The 15,473-nt window shown below is 43.3% G+C and overlaps 1 protein-coding gene across 2 annotated transcripts in view; it reads left to right on the top strand.

The window, feature by feature from the left end:
• The window catches only part of abtb2b (ankyrin repeat and BTB (POZ) domain containing 2b), a 147,068-nt gene extending 132,259 nt beyond the window's left edge, over positions 1-14,809 (top strand). Inside the window, exons 5-17 of one of the 2 annotated variants that reach the window (XM_041837619.2) lie at positions 606-771; positions 1,028-1,117; positions 3,174-3,275; positions 3,624-3,720; positions 8,032-8,167; positions 9,259-9,524; positions 10,037-10,215; positions 10,710-10,815; positions 11,290-11,392; positions 11,678-11,759; positions 12,110-12,178; positions 12,619-12,732; positions 13,017-14,809. In XM_041837619.2, coding sequence (XP_041693553.2) covers positions 606-771; positions 1,028-1,117; positions 3,174-3,275; positions 3,624-3,720; positions 8,032-8,167; positions 9,259-9,524; positions 10,037-10,215; positions 10,710-10,815; positions 11,290-11,392; positions 11,678-11,759; positions 12,110-12,178; positions 12,619-12,732; positions 13,017-13,256 — 1,750 coding nt within the window. In that variant the 3' untranslated portion in view covers positions 13,257-14,809. Of the gene's footprint in view, positions 1-605; positions 772-1,027; positions 1,118-3,173; positions 3,276-3,623; positions 3,742-8,031; positions 8,168-9,258; positions 9,525-10,036; positions 10,216-10,709; positions 10,816-11,289; positions 11,393-11,677; positions 11,760-12,109; positions 12,179-12,618; positions 12,733-13,016 lie in introns of both variants that reach the window. The other variant, XM_041837618.2, reaches the window with a different exon arrangement.
• Positions 14,810-15,473: the final 664 nt, after the last annotated feature.

The following is a 15,473-nucleotide window of genomic DNA, read 5'->3' as shown; positions in this document are numbered from 1 at the left end:
GGACTTCAGATTTTTAAAATGTCAATGCCTTGTGTTTCCCCTCTATGACGTGCTAATACTTTGTAGTCTACGTTTATTTTAAGGGCTGGGTTTTATTTGAATGTTATCACCCACCAGCATGTTTATTAATCAGAAACACCTGCAAAGTTCTTCCTCTTCGCAAGTCACGACTGAGCCAAACAGATTTTCGCCGTAGCCTACACTTGGCCACCTGAACCATAGAGCAAATTAAAATTGGGAGTGCAAACTTACGTGTATGACTCCACATTTTTACCAGAAAATGTAATTTGTCAATTTTCACTTATTCTTGAGCTAGTCATTATTAAAAAATAAAATTATATATATATATAACCTAACGCTAACCTCTTTCTCCTCAATTTGTCTTCTTCTTCTTCTTCTTCTTCTTCTTCTTCTTCTTCTTCTTCTTCTTCTTCTTCTTCTTCTTCTTCTTCTTCTTCTTCTTCTTCTTCTTCTTCTTCTTCTTCTTCTTCTTCTTCTTCTTCTTCTTCTTCTTCTTCTTCTTCTTCTTCTTCTTCTTCTTCTTCTTCTTCTTCTTCTTCTTCTTCTTCTTCTTCTTCTTCTTCTTCCCCCTGTTTCTCCCCAAGGCCTGAGTGTTGTTTTAGTTCGTTCAGGCGTCTGGACTCCAAGGCAGCCACTGATAAGTTTCACTTGGACCTGGGCTTCCGCATGCTCAACTGTGGACGCACCGACCTGATTGGCCAGGCCATCGACCTACTGGGGCCTGACGGGGTAAACAGCATGGACGACCAGGTATTGAGAGAGAGAGAGAGAGTGAGAGGGGTGAGCAGGGTGTGTGTGAGTTGGGATCGGGGGGTGCTGTGTGCGTGTGTGTGTGTGTGCGGGTTTATAGTGCTGAATGGAGGTGTGTGGGTGTGTGCATTTTGTGTGAACTCAACTGCTGAGTTGAGGTCTAACGTGCTGTAGTTGGTAGATCATATTCTAAACAAAGCATTACATCATCTCTTTCTCTCTCCCTCTGTCTCTCACTCACTCTCTCTCTCTGCAGGGTATGACCCCTCTGATGTATGCGTGCTCAGCAGGAGACGAAGCTCTGGTCCAGATGTTGATTGACGCCGGGGCCAACCTAGACGTGGCGGTAAGGCTTTTTTTCCCTGCTCTGATTGGTTACTCTAGAGCAGCGTTTCTGTTAGCCGGTAAATGCCAGCTTTAGGCTGATAAAAAATATTATAAGACGATAAATAAAATTTTTGCTGTGTGAATTTCTATTTTTACTGACGCAAAAGACGTGAGGTCCTCAGAAAGGACTTCAGCTAAGTGTACCCCAACTGGGCAAAATTGGAGAAGATTGAATTGATTATCCCCGTTTCCAGTGTGCCCACCGAGAGATAATTATTTCTCCAAAACAGAGTAAAGACGGCCTCAAGATCACGACTTCTTGAGGACAAAGTAACGAGGCAGTGTATTGTGTGCAATTGGTGCTTATTCAGTAGCACTTATAAATGAAACATCTTTGCCAACTAGTCACATCGGAGAGTTACAATGTTGAAATCACTACGCAGCCAACTGCCTGTAGTAGGGAACATAGTTGTTATCAATAAACCACGTATATCACACATGACACGAGTCGCGACCCCACGATAGTTCGAATTACAATAAACATAACATTTGTTAACATTATCCAGCAAAACTGTAAAAAGAGTGAGATATAATTTGAGCTTTAGAAACAAGTGATTTCATAAATGCATGGCGTTGGCCTCGTTTCACAGGAGCATAGTAAAATAAGCTTTCTCTCAATGAACCAGCCTTAACGAATTTAGTTTATTTACATATCGAATTTGATCGTCCAACATCAGTTTTATAATTTCTTCATTTTGTGGCAGCCTAGGGCAGTGTTTCTTTATCCTGGTCCTGGGGACCTAAGGAGTTGCATATTTAAGTTTTTGCCCTAGCATTACATATATTAAATTAAATTAGAGACGCCTAGATTGTATTTGAAAACAGCTGTGTTTTGTTATTTATTAATTTAAAATATATTTTGAAGTTATTTGTAGGCGACTTGTTCTTCTAGGGTAAATGTTTTTTTCCTCCATAAAAAAAAGAAGATATTAATTTAAGATGTATTGCCAGGATGGGCTCCCGAGTGGCGCAACGGTCTAAGGCACTGCATCTCAGTGCTTGAGGCGTCACTACAGACCCCCTGGTTCGATTCCAGGGCGGCGCACAATTGGCCCAGCGTCGTCCAGGTTTGGCCGGTGTAGGCTGTCATTGTAAATAAGAATTTGTTCTTATCTGACTTGCCTAGTTAAATAAAGGTATAAAATAAATGAAGACGCAATGACCAATGTTTCATTTTTCAATAAAACCTGTCATGTTGATTTTGAGCACCATGAGTGGACGCACTAATGCGTTACGCACCCAATGCATATGGATGTCCAGTAAATTTCTCAAATGCCGTTCACGTTGTATGGCGCCAAATTTCCGGAAACCCTGCTCTAGAGACACATGTATTCTATTTGGTCTCCAACCCTGGTTCTGAAGAGCTACAGTATATATTTATTTTCCAGCACTGCACTTAAGCACAGCACTAAAGCTTGAAGATAAATATAGTGTAGAAAATCATTGTACCATCTAAACCGCTGTGAAATATATTTTCCATAACCAGAAATATTGCATTTTCAGCTGTTTTAAGCTGGTGTACTAAACCGGAAGTAAAAGACGCAAAAACTAAACTTAAGAACTGGAAGCATAGAAATAGCGCACATAGAACCGATGTACCGCTTCTTAGACTTGCTTTCAATGACAATGACAGATCTATAACTCATATTTCTATGTGAATTTGGTAGGGTCGCTCAAAAAGTTACATATTGCAGCTTTAAGTTTATGACTGTTTTATTTGTCGTTCATGCCCTCACTCTTTTCTTACTAGCACTGATTTTATAGCGGCTGATAACGGCTATTTAATATGTGGTTGTTTTATGTACCTCAGTAGAATGTACTGATTGTAAGTCACTCTGAATAGGACTGTAAGACTAAGGGCTCGATTCAATCTGTATCGCTGAAGGTCAATCGTGCTACAACTTAGATCTTCAGCGCTATATATTGAATCGAGCCCTAAGTGAACAATGAATTACAGTAAACATCTATCATGACATTGATACCTAACCTCTTCTCCCTCTGTCTCTTCTGCCCAGGTGCCTGCCTGTTCTTCCAAACAACCCTCTGTCCACCCAGACAGTCGCCACTGGGCGGCTCTTACCTTCGCTGTGCTGCACGGACACATCTCTGTGGTACAGGTAGGAATGACTGAAAAGACACCTTATGTAGTTCCAGATGAGGAAAGGGGAAAACCTAAATTAATTTAACTTCAAAGGCAAGGATTCAATCCAATACAGATGAACAAATATTTTTGCGTCATATCCGTGGTATATTGTCTGACATACACACGGCTGAAATGCTGTTTCAGCCAATCAGCACCCATCTGAATTTTGTAGCATCTTGGCCTATGTCTTTTTTTCACAGAAACACGTATCATCCCTTTGCAGTGGTTTGCTTCACCATCTTCCACCTCAACAGACAGGGTGTATACTGTAGCAGATGTTGTGCCTAACCCTTACCCTGTGTGTGTGTGTGTGTGTTGGCAGCTCCTGTTGGATGCAGGGGCTAACGTGGAGGGGGCAGCCATCCGAAATGGACAGGAGAGCACAGCAGACACCCCTCTCCAGCTGGCATCTGCAGCAGGTGGGCACCACACGGGCACGGGTGGGCACAGCCACATGGCATACACACACACACACACACACACACACACACACACACACACACACACACACACACACAAACCACATTATAGAACTAACTCAACACTCACACATACACTCTTACACACAACCACCCATTAAAAAGTGTGTGATGGAAATATACAGTACCAGTCAAAAGTTTGGACACACCTACTCATTCCAAGGTTGTTCTTTATTTTTACTATTTTCTACATTGTAGAAATACACTGTAGTAATAGTGGGGCGGCAGGTAGCTTAGTGGGTAAGAGCGTTGTGCCAGTAACCGAAAGGTCGCTGGTTCTAATCCCTGAGCCGACTAGGTGAAAAATCTGTCGATGTGCCCTTAAGCAAGGCACTTAACCCTAATTGCTCATGTAAGTCGCTCTGGATAAGAGCGTCTGCTAAATGACTAAAAATGTAAAAAAATGTAAATGAAATAACACATATGGAATCATGTAGTAACCAAAAAAGTGTTAAACAAATAAACAAAATAATGGCGCTGGAGGAGATACACTGCCCCTAATCAATTGTACTATTATGTGTGTTATTTGTAATTTATTCTGTAAATAATGTTTCTGCCACCGTCTCTTATGACCAAAAAGAGCTTCTGGATGTCAGGACAGCGATTACTCACCTCGTATTGGACAAAGATTTTTTCTTCAACGAGTCGGACGCGAAGGATATTCTACAGACACCCGACAAGGCCCAAATCCCTGTCATTCGTATGAGAAAGAGACGGAGATATCGTGGACGTAGGTCGGCGTGCCTTGTAAGGATCCGACGGCGAGCGAGTAAACTGCCTCTTCCATCAATCCTATTAACAAACGTACAATCATTGGAAAACAAAATAGACAACCTATGATCACAGACACCCTACCAACGGGACATAAAAAACTGTAATATCTTATGTTTCACCGAGTCGTGGCTGAACGACGACATGGATAACATACAGCTGGCGGGATATATGCTACATCGGCAGGATAGAATGGCTGACATTGATACCAGGCGGTGTCAGAGGAAGGCCCTAAAAATTGTCAAAGACTCCAGCCACCCTAGTCATAGACTGTTTTCTCTGCTACCGCACTACAAGCTGTACCGGAGCGCCAAGTCTAGGTCCAAAAGGCTTCTTAACAGCGTCTACCCCCAAGCCATAAGACTCCTGAACAGCTAATCATGGCTACCCAGACTATTTGCATTGTCCCCCCACCCCCTCTTTTACACTGCTGCTACTCTCTGTTTATTATCGATGCATAGTCACTTGAACGACTAACCTGTGCCCCCGCACAATGACTCTGTACCGGTATCCCCTGTATATAGCCTCCCTACTCTTATATTATTTAACTGTTGCTCTTTATTTTTATAAATTTTTTATTATTTACATATCTATTTTTTACTTATCCCTTATTTTTCTTAAAACTGTATTGTTGGTTAAGGACTTGTAAGTAAGCATTTCACTGTAAGGTCTACACATGTTGGATTCGGCGCATGTGGCAAATAACATTTGATTTGATTTGAAAATATTTGAGATTCTTCAAAGTAGCCACCCTTTGCCACAGCTTTGCACACTCTTGGCATTCTCTCAACCAGCTTCACCTGGAATGCTTTTCCAACAGTCTTGAAGGAGTTCCCACATATGCTGAGCACTTGTTGGCTGCTTTTCCTTCACTCTGCAGTCCCACTCATCCCAAACCATCTCAATTGGGTTGAGGTCCGGTGATTGTAGAGGCCAGGTCATCTGATGCAGTACTCCATCACGCTCCTTCTTGGTCAAATAGCCCTTACACAGCCTGGAGGTGTGTTTGGTCATTGTCCTGTTGAAAAACAAATGATTGTCCCACAAAGCGCAAACCAGATGGGATGGCTTATCGCCGCAGAATGCTGTGGTAGCCATGCTGGTTAAGTGTGCTTTAAATTCTAAATCAATCACTGACAGTGTCACCAGCAAAGCACCCCCTCACCATCACACCTCCTCCTACATGCTTCACGGTGGGAACCACACTTGCAGAGATCATCCGTTCACCTACTCTGCGTCTCACAAAGACACGGCGGTTGGAATCAAAAATCTCAAATTTGGACTCATCAGACCAAAGGACAGATTTCCACAGGTCTAATATCCATTGCTTGTGTTTCTTGGCCCAAGCAAGTCTCTTCTTATTATTGGTGTCTTTTAGTAGTGGTTTCTTTGCAGCAATTCGACCATGAAGGCCTGATTTACGCAGTCTCCTCTGAACAGTTGATGTTGAGATGTGTCTGTTACTTGAACTCTGTGAAGCATTTATTTGTGCTGCAATTTCTGAGGTGCAGTTAACTCTAGTTAACTTATCGTCTGCAGCAGAGGTAACTCTGGGTCTTCCTTTCATGAGAGCCAGTTTCATCATAGTGCTTGATGGTTTTTGCGACTGCACTTGAAGAAACTTTCAAAGTACCTGACATTTTCCGGATTGACCTTCATGTCTTAAAGTAATGATGGACTGTCATTTCTCTTTGCTTATTTTAGCTGTTCTTGACATAATATGGACTTTGTCTTTTACCAAATAGTGCTATCTTCTGTATACCACCCTTACCTTGTCACAACATAACTGATTGGCTCAAACGCATTAAGAAGGAAAGAAATTCCACAAATTAACTTTTAACAAGGCACACCTGTTAATTGAAATGCATTCCAGGTGACTACCTCATGAAGCTGGTTGAGAGAATGCCAAGAATGCAAAGCTGTCATCAAGGCAAAGGGTGGCAACTTTGAAGAACCTCAAATATAGAATATGTTTTGATTTCTTTAACACTTTTTTGGTTACTACATGATTCCATATGTGTTATTTCATAGTTTTGATGTCTTCACTATTATTCTACAATGTAGAAAATAGTAAAAATAAAGAGAAACCCTTGAATGAGTAGGTGTGTCTAAACCTTTTGCTGGTACTGTATGTGAGACCTGAGAGGTATACTACGATGGAGGCTAAATCTACACAGTGTTTTATATAGCTAGCCAGCTTCAGTTAGCTTCACATTCCAGCTTAGGCTTCATCAATGTTACAAAGATGGATATGGATCGTGCACCCGCCACTTATTCGAGCATGCTCGAGTTGGGCTTGTAACTGCGCGTTCATGTCACACGTGGCTAGTCGAACGCCAAACTCTTCATTGAGACGATGCTGAAACATCAATCCATGGGCGAGACAGTGCCACATTTTTATTTGTGCTGAAATCAAAATGAAAGAAGTTATCTTACAAATTCAGCGCAGGCTATGGTGTGAAATAGGGCGTCTTACTTTTATTACGTATCGTTAATGCCATCTTTGTTGTGCTTATAAATGAACAAACACCTTTTTTCCCACTCCTATCGATAAAATAATTGTATGAAGTCAGACAAGTTTTACTGTGCCAAAGTTTCAAATGCATTCTGTCATTACTAAATGTGTAATGTGATAGGTATTTTAACATGACTATTTTTAACACAAAAAACAACCACATTTGATTAATAAAATATTGAATCTGTCATCTTCCTCAAACTGCATTCAAATGAAGGGGATGATGACACCATCTTTGCGAGAGGGAGGGAATCAGATTTCATTGGTCCTCAACTCATGGCTCAGACACTTCAGGATAAATGGAGTTAGCCCTGAGTTAGCCTGTTCTGAAGTATTCGTTTCCTTGCTAAAAGGTGAACCACTTTCATGTCACTAGTTATCCTGAGTTGAACTCAGAGTTGACAAAAGTTACCTCGCTAACTCCTCAAACCTCAGTCGTAGAATAGGGCTCTGCTCAGTACAGTAACTCAGTACAGCAACAGAAGTTCACCTGGCTCTGACTTACTGAGGTCAGTTACTAGTGCCAGGGAGGAATATGAGGGAAGGAGGAGGGATAGTGAGGAATGAATTAATAAGGGATGGAAGGAATTAGGTAGGGAGGGAATGAGTGTTTAGGAGTGAATTAACACACTGTCTGTCGTTAGATGTGTGTGTCTGTGGGTGTTTAGAAGCCTCTGGGCCACACATTCCTGTGTTACATATCTAAGAAGCCACACAGCTATCTGAGAAGCTGCAGAGAGAGGGACACACACAAACCACACACAGCTTGTGACAGTCTGTAGGCTCCCAACAAGTATGTGCGTTTGCGTTTGTTTGTGTGCACAAGCTAGTCTGTAAGTCATATATTATAAGTGTGATATTTCATCATCCCTGATTCTAATTCAAAAGTGTGTCACTGTGTTTGTCAGATCAGAGTTGCAAAAGTCTGTTTTGCGGTATTAACCCTTTGATTTCCTTGTCTCCAGGGAACTATGAGATGGTGAGCCTGCTCCTCACCAGGGGGGCTGATCCTCTATCCAAGACCCATGATGGCAACGCTTTGACGTCATCACTCTATGAGGACATGAACTGCTTCAGTCACGCCGCCGCGCACGGACACAGGTACGAGGAGTACCGTCTGAAGAACACACACTTACACCCTTTTCACGCTATTCTGCCAACCCAACCAAACTATGCTGGCTCAGATATGTTCTTTTCACAGCAACTATGGTGAATGCGTAACCAGGCAAGCTCAGTACTGCTTTACGGCTTGGTTTGGCTCGGCTTGGTTTGGCTCAGTAGTGTAAAAAGCCATTGTTTGAATAAGTGAAAGCGACACTCTAAGTAAGGGTAGGAAGGAAACACTTGAGAGTAGTCGGACGTAGCCTATGTTAACCATACTAGCCCTGTTATTTGTCATATACTTGACTTACTACCCCTGGCATATGGGATAAGGGGGTTAGAGGCAAAGGAAGGGTGTGTGTGTGTGTGTGTGTGTAATGGGGTGTAGGGGTGGGATCAGGGGCTTCATTCCATTCATAGCCCATCTGTCAGAAACCAACTGTTGAAGAGTGTAGAGCGCTCCACCTGTTCACTGTGAGTGTGTGTTAGGGTATCAGGATGTAGACTCAACGCATGGATGCCTGTATAAGTGTGACAGATTATGTCATTTAAGAGAAGCTATATCACTGCATTTCATGTTACTTTGAGTGGAAAATGTGGCCATGTGTAGGGGGTTCCATGAATGTAGTTATGTGTGCATATAGCTTTTGCCCAAGTAAACCTTAGACAACCTCCACTTAGTGACTCACTCTCTTTCTCTCTCCCTCGCCCTCCCGCTCATCTTCCCTCCCTCCCTCCCTCCATCCCTCCCTCCCTCCCTCCCTCCCTCCCTCCCTCCCTCCCTCCCTCCGTCCGTCCGTCCGTCCGTCCCTCCCTCCCTCCCTCCCTCCCTCCCTCCCTCCCTCCCTCCCTCCCTCCCTCCCTCACTCACTCACTCACTCACTCCCGCCGTCCCTCTCGCCGTCCCTCTCGCCATCCCTCCCTCCCTCCGTCCCTCCCTCCCGCCGTCCCTCTCGCCGTCCCTCTCGCCGTCCCTCTCTCCCTCCCTCTGTCCCTCTCTCCGTCCCGCTCATCTTCCCTCCCTCCGTCCCTCTCTCCCTTTCTCACGCTCCTTCCTTCCCTTCCTTCCCTCCCCCCTCTTTCTCCTACAGGAACGTGTTGCGCAAACTGCTCACCCAGCCCCAGCAGGTCAAAGAGGACGTCCTCTCCCTCGAGGAGATCCTAGCTGAAGGGGTGGAAGGGGAGGACGCCTGCCCTCTCCCCTCTCTCCCCGGCCTGCTTCCTCCATCCCCTGGGTACCCGTCTGAGGGGGGCATCCCCCGGCTGTGCAAGGCCAGGATGAAGGCCCTCCAGGAGGCTAGCTACTACAGCGCTGAGCACGGCTACCTGGATGTCACCATGGAGCTACGGGCACTGGGTAAGTAGAGAATGGGACCACAGATAGAAAATGTGTAGAACGCCTCAAAATGGTGACATGAAAGAGGCTGTGTTAAGCATCAGTTCATCAATCAATCCAAATAGTCACGTTATGGATGGGAATCTCATAACACTCTATAAAACTGAAGCGTTACAGATTCCGCTATATACATTTTAAGGTCATTTCCGATTGAGCTGACATAAGCAGCGTTTACCGTGAATGCGGTCTCCGCTAAAACATTTTAATCACGCTGTAAAGCTGAATTTCCGCGATGCGGATTGAATAGAGCCCTTAGATGCTGGGCAAATGAATATACTGTACACGAAAAAGACTAAGAGGCAAACTATTATGCTCCTATTATGCATTTTTTTATAGTTTTCCCATTCGCATTGGATCTTGGTCAAGTCAGACAGGATCATAGTGTGCTGGCTGGCCTTTTTGTTCTTTTTACAAGATGGATGGAAATGCCCTTTCTACTCATTCTATCAACATATGTCATGTGACTTGTCCAGGTGTCCCATGGAAGCTGCACGTGTGGCTGGAGTCTCTGCGGGTGGCCCAGCAGCAGTCTAGGGCCTCGGTCACTCTGTCCCTCCTTCGAGAGTTCACCTCCATCAGGGAGGAAGACTACTGCCAGGAGCTAGTCTCTCTGGGCCTACCCCTCATGTTCACCATCCTACGAACCACCAAGGTAGGGCCACCTTACTTCACTTTGTCAACTTTATGTCACTCTCAGACTTGGGTTCAAATACTTTATCTGTGCTTGATTGAGCTGGTCTGGCTTAATGGACCAATAGAATAGTCCCCAAACTGCAAACTCTGCCCATCTGTTACTCCAGGCAGACTAGAGCAATGACTCAAAGTAATTGAAAGATTTCGAATAGTATTTGAATCCGGGTCTGGTCACTGTGCTTTTTCAATTTACTCTCTACTCTCTAGCCTGGTCCCAAATCTGTTTGCTCTGGTGGCATCAATGTGCTTTCACATGCCTCTTGATGTACTTGAGTCAGATTTCATAGTAAAGACAAAGTGAACAAACAAACGAATGAGCGAACAACTCAACAAGGAAATAATGAAAGAAATGAACAAGCAAATAAATAAATAAATAACGGTACTGTAATACATTGTTCTTTCCATGCGTAGGCTATTGGATCTAGTCTAACCAGTTTCCTCTCTCCCCCTCAGAACGATGCCATCATCCAGCAGCTTGCAGCCATCTTTAGCCACTGCTTCGGCCCGGCTCCACCACCAGCCATTCCGGAGATGAAGGCCACCCTCTCAGCGCAGCTGGGTAATGGAGTTCTCCTTTTTAATTATGTTTGTGCAAACAGCCGTTACTATGGAGTGATATTAGCGCCACCAGACATTGAATCTAATTGTAATCATTTCGAATTTGTATTAAGAAATGTAATTTCTAATGTCTAAACAAATGTCAGTTTTTAGATATTTTTAAGCAGCTCTTTGTGTACTGTTTTAAATGTTTTTATCTAACTGGGACTACAGTTGAAAACTAGTTAGCTGGCTAACTCTGGCCCATTTACAGAAATGTTGACCGATGCATTGTTCCTGTCAAATAGATGTAATAAATTAACAAAAATGTAATGTAATGTTATGAAATGTGTATAAGAATTATCTTATTGTGCAAGCAAACATAAGCCAAACCGGCCAACGACTCCTGTGTTAGTTTTTCATTGTTTTAGTTTTCTATTTGCAAGAGAGTGGATAACAGTAAGCTGAAATGAACGTTTCTTTCCTGATCCACCAGACCCCCATTTTCTGAATAACACGGAGATGTCAGACGTGACGTTTTTGGTGGAGGGGAAACCTTTCTACGCCCACAAAGTCCTACTGATCACTGCTTCAGACAGGTGAGACGAGTAAGGGGGGAGGGAATGGGGGAGAATGGGTGAGGAAATGTAAGATGGGGTTAGTAGATGGGTGAGAGGGGTGGGGAAAGGGGTAGAGGTGATGTTCGTGCGGATAATGTTTATGTTGGAAGGTAGGGGAGAAGAGAGAGGGGAGTATATTGGTTATAACTGGTGAGAGGAGGGATTACGGAAAGGTTTTTGAATATGTGTTTGCGAAAGAATTACAACCATGGAGTTTGTATTGAAGACCATTGTCTAACCTGAACTTTTCTCTGTGGTACGCAGGTTCAAGTCTCTGCTGGCTTCATCAGGCCCAGACGGAACTAAAGATATTGAGATCAGTGACGTCAAGTACAACGTCTTCCAGGTAACTGAATCAGATGCTGAGCTCTCAACCTGAATCTTAGTTCTCACTGTTGAGTATCATATAGATATTTGTTATGTGTGTCTACATAGCCCCATGTTGACTAGAGAATCCCAGAATTTATGTAATTAGCTTGGCGGGACTTTAGACTCCAAAACCATTTTAGGTACCATGTCCTTTTACTCCAAACTGTTTCCTCATAGGCAATAAAACAGTTTCTCTCTATGTGTTTCCTATCCTTGTTACCTTTAACCAATGATCTAAAATCATCTTGGAATTTACCAGAGTATGACCAAAGAGTTGATGGAATATTGGATGATGGTAGATCTGACATTTCTTTGACCTCTGTCCAGATGATGATGTCATACCTGTACTGCGGAGGGACAGAGTCACTGAAGACCAACGTGTCTGACTTGTTGGAGGTGAGGATTCAGCCATTTTGTTTCTGAAATGCTCATAGAAAGACGGACTCCTTCCCAATTATGGATCCTCTCCACGCCTCCTCTCATTCATTGCACTGATCTGAAAACACTGATCAGGTTAAAAGCCTGTCAAGTATTTTCCAATCAGTGCAGATGAAGGCGAGTAGATGAGGAGAGATTTGGAAGACATTGAAATAGAGCCATACTGTATGTCATTCAGAGGTTCTTGTACTAAATCTACAACCAAGTTCACCATAGCAGTCAATCACTCCCTCACTGTAATGATGTTGTTTTTTCTTGTTCACATATTCATACTGAAATCACATAATTTGCTTGATTTGTTGGGCAAAAAAGGCTTTGACTGGATCGCAGCCCTGAGAACTGTATTAATAATGATCTAATCATCTGCTGTATCTTGTTATATGGTTGGTGTTCTCCAGCTGCTTTCAGCAGCCAGCGTCTTTCAGTTGGGGGCTCTACAGAGACACTGTGAGATCATCTGCTCCCAGAGCATCGATCTCGAAAATGCTGTCAGCATCTACAGGACGGCCAAGGTGAGGCCCTAGAAATAGACTCTCTCTGTGTATTCTGGATCTCCGTTGTTTGTTGGATACCGTCATGTATTCAGAGTCTCAGTTTACAAATTTCACCCAAATGTCACCCTACACACTTCTTATTCTGAAAAGTGAAAGAATACCTGTGACTGGAGTCTACCTGGTAGTAGTTTTTTAAACAGTACCATGGGGAAAAGAGCTACTGCGTAAATACTGCAATATGGTTTTGGAGCGAATTGAGCCTTAAGTGTGTGTGTGTGTGTGTCTCTCTCTGTCCACCCCAGGCCCACGGTGCGTCAGTGCTGAGTTCGTTCTGTGAGGGCTTCTTCCTGCAGCACATGGCAGGGCTCCTGGAGAGAGAGGCCTTCCGGTCCCTGCTCCTGGGGCCCCTGGGGGCCCGCTGGGTGACGGAGATGGGCTCAGGGCCCAAGACGGGGCCTCCCAGGGGAGACTCGCCACTGGAGGAACTCGAGACCACCCTGGCTCGCCGGCTACGCTCTCTCTACATCACCTCCCGTGTCTGACAAGGAAAGGAGAAGGAGGGAATGCAGAGGAGGAGCGGAGGAGAAGAAAAGGAGGAAGAGAGTGTGCAATTGGTGCACACTCTCTTCCTCCTGGGAGGAGGACATCTCAAGTGTCCGAGGATGTCACGAGTGCCCTTAGATACAGATTTAGGATCAGATTGCCATCCTGTGATCTTAACCTGAACCATTAGAGTGGAAAACCACTGAAACTGACCTTAGCTCAGCATCTAAGGGCATCTTCATCCTTAGTCATTATTTCTCGAAGGAGGGTAAGAGGAGGAGGAAAGAGGTAAGGCTGGACAGAGAGTGGGTGTGATGGGTACAGGATGGGTACCGTGATGGCCTGTTCCCAAATTTGACTCTTGGACAATTTATTTTGCTACATGGACAATTCAAGTTTTTGACCTGCAGTACCCACCTCTAGCTGTCTATTACAGTAGCTATATATACGCAGTGGAAGAGTGGACAGAATGGTCTACCTGTCTGTCTTTCTGTTTGTCTGCAAGGCTCTGGAAGCTTGTGTGGAGAGAAGGATAAAACAGAGGAATGAGGCAGTGAGAACTTTTAAAATGTGGGATTTATAGAACACTGCTGCCTCCCAGTGGACAAAGCCTGTAAAGGCCTCATATTATAGAAAGAGTGACTAGATTATATTTCTATGACTCAAATAAAGGTAAAAAGGTTCTGATGATAGACAGAAAGTCTGGAACGTGGAACGTTACTTTAAAGGACCAGTGATATGAAGGGGCTGTCATTTTCTCTTTTCTCTCAGCCCCTTTCAGAGTGGCGAAGACTGTGAGAGAAGAGGTGGATGTTAGAAGTGGATTCAGTGGATTCAAAGAAGTGGGTTTTACTAAGTGTATCTTCTTTATACGTAGTAGTCTTTTTATTTTTTAGTATGACAGAGAGAAGAGGGGGAAAAAAACACTTAGTAAAGAATGGAATGGACATTTTCTATTTAAAGAAGAAAAAAAGGCGTGAGAGTATTTAACAGGGAGTTATTATTATTATTATTATTATTATTATTATTATTATTATTATTATTATTATTATAAGATAAAGCTTTGTGTAGCTGGACAATTCCAGCCCTTGTACACACTAACCATTAAGTAAACTGGGCCATGTTCATTAGGTAACAAACGGAAGAAACCAGACTGAAACAGGTAGGGACTACCTGGCCTTGTCCAATGAGAAATGCAAATGTTTAGTTTTCCATTGCTAAACATTTTCCGTCACGTGCCCTAATGAACAAAACCTTGGCATGGTACAATAATAACATTTCACACTCTTGTGCTGACCTGAACCACACACTGTGCTGGCCCAGGATATTTAATTTTTCTCATTTTCAGCACAGTTCCAGCAACTATGGTGGATGGGAATCCAGGCCAGTGCAGTACAGCTTGGCTTGGTTAGGCACAGTAGTATGAAATGGATATAACAGTAGCCAACATGGGATTTGAAACTGCAACCTCCTGCGTAAACTCTGCTTTACTGCGCAATACTGTAATAAATACTGTAATAAAGCATCAAGCCTAGCAAGCAATTGGTTTTAATGGGTCTTTATGTTTTTACTTATATTTCAATGCAGGTAAGTATTTCAGTTAGCCTGGGTGCCAGTCTGTTTCTTCTCTTTTGCTAACACCTTATGGAATTGTCATGCCATTGACAGCAATGGAGAGAGCACAAACAGATCTGGGACCAGGGTAGATTTCAGTAGGTTATTTTGCCACTAGATAGGTCTAGGGCTCTATTAATTCCTTATCGCTGAAGTTCAGCGCTATAGAGCGCTTAGAATTTAAAGGCAATTTCCGATTGCGCTGACATATGCAGCGTTTACTGTGAACGCAGTCTCCTCAAACAAGGGAGCATTGCCTTTAAATTTCAATTGCGCTATATACAGTTGAAGTCGGAAGTTTACATACACCTTAGCCAAATACATTTAAACTCAGTTTTTCACAATTCCTGACATTTAATCCTTGTAATAATTCCCTGTTTTAGGTCCGTTAGGATCACCACTTTATTTTAAGAATGTGAAATGTCAGAATAATAGTAGAGAGAATGATTTATTTCAGCTTTTATTTATTTCATTACATTCCCAGTGGGTCAGAAGTTTACATACACTCAATTAGTATTTGCCTTAAACAATTTAAACTTGGGTCAAACGTTTCGGGTAGCCTTCCACAAGCTTCCCACAATAAGTTGGGTGAATTTTGGCCC

Source organism: Coregonus clupeaformis, chromosome 19 (genome assembly GCF_020615455.1).
Source record: "Coregonus clupeaformis isolate EN_2021a chromosome 19, ASM2061545v1, whole genome shotgun sequence".
In the NCBI taxonomy this organism is placed as follows: Eukaryota; Metazoa; Chordata; class Actinopteri; order Salmoniformes; family Salmonidae; genus Coregonus; species Coregonus clupeaformis.
Note: the sequence above shows the minus strand (reverse complement) of the source record. Positions and strands in the feature narration are given on the sequence as shown.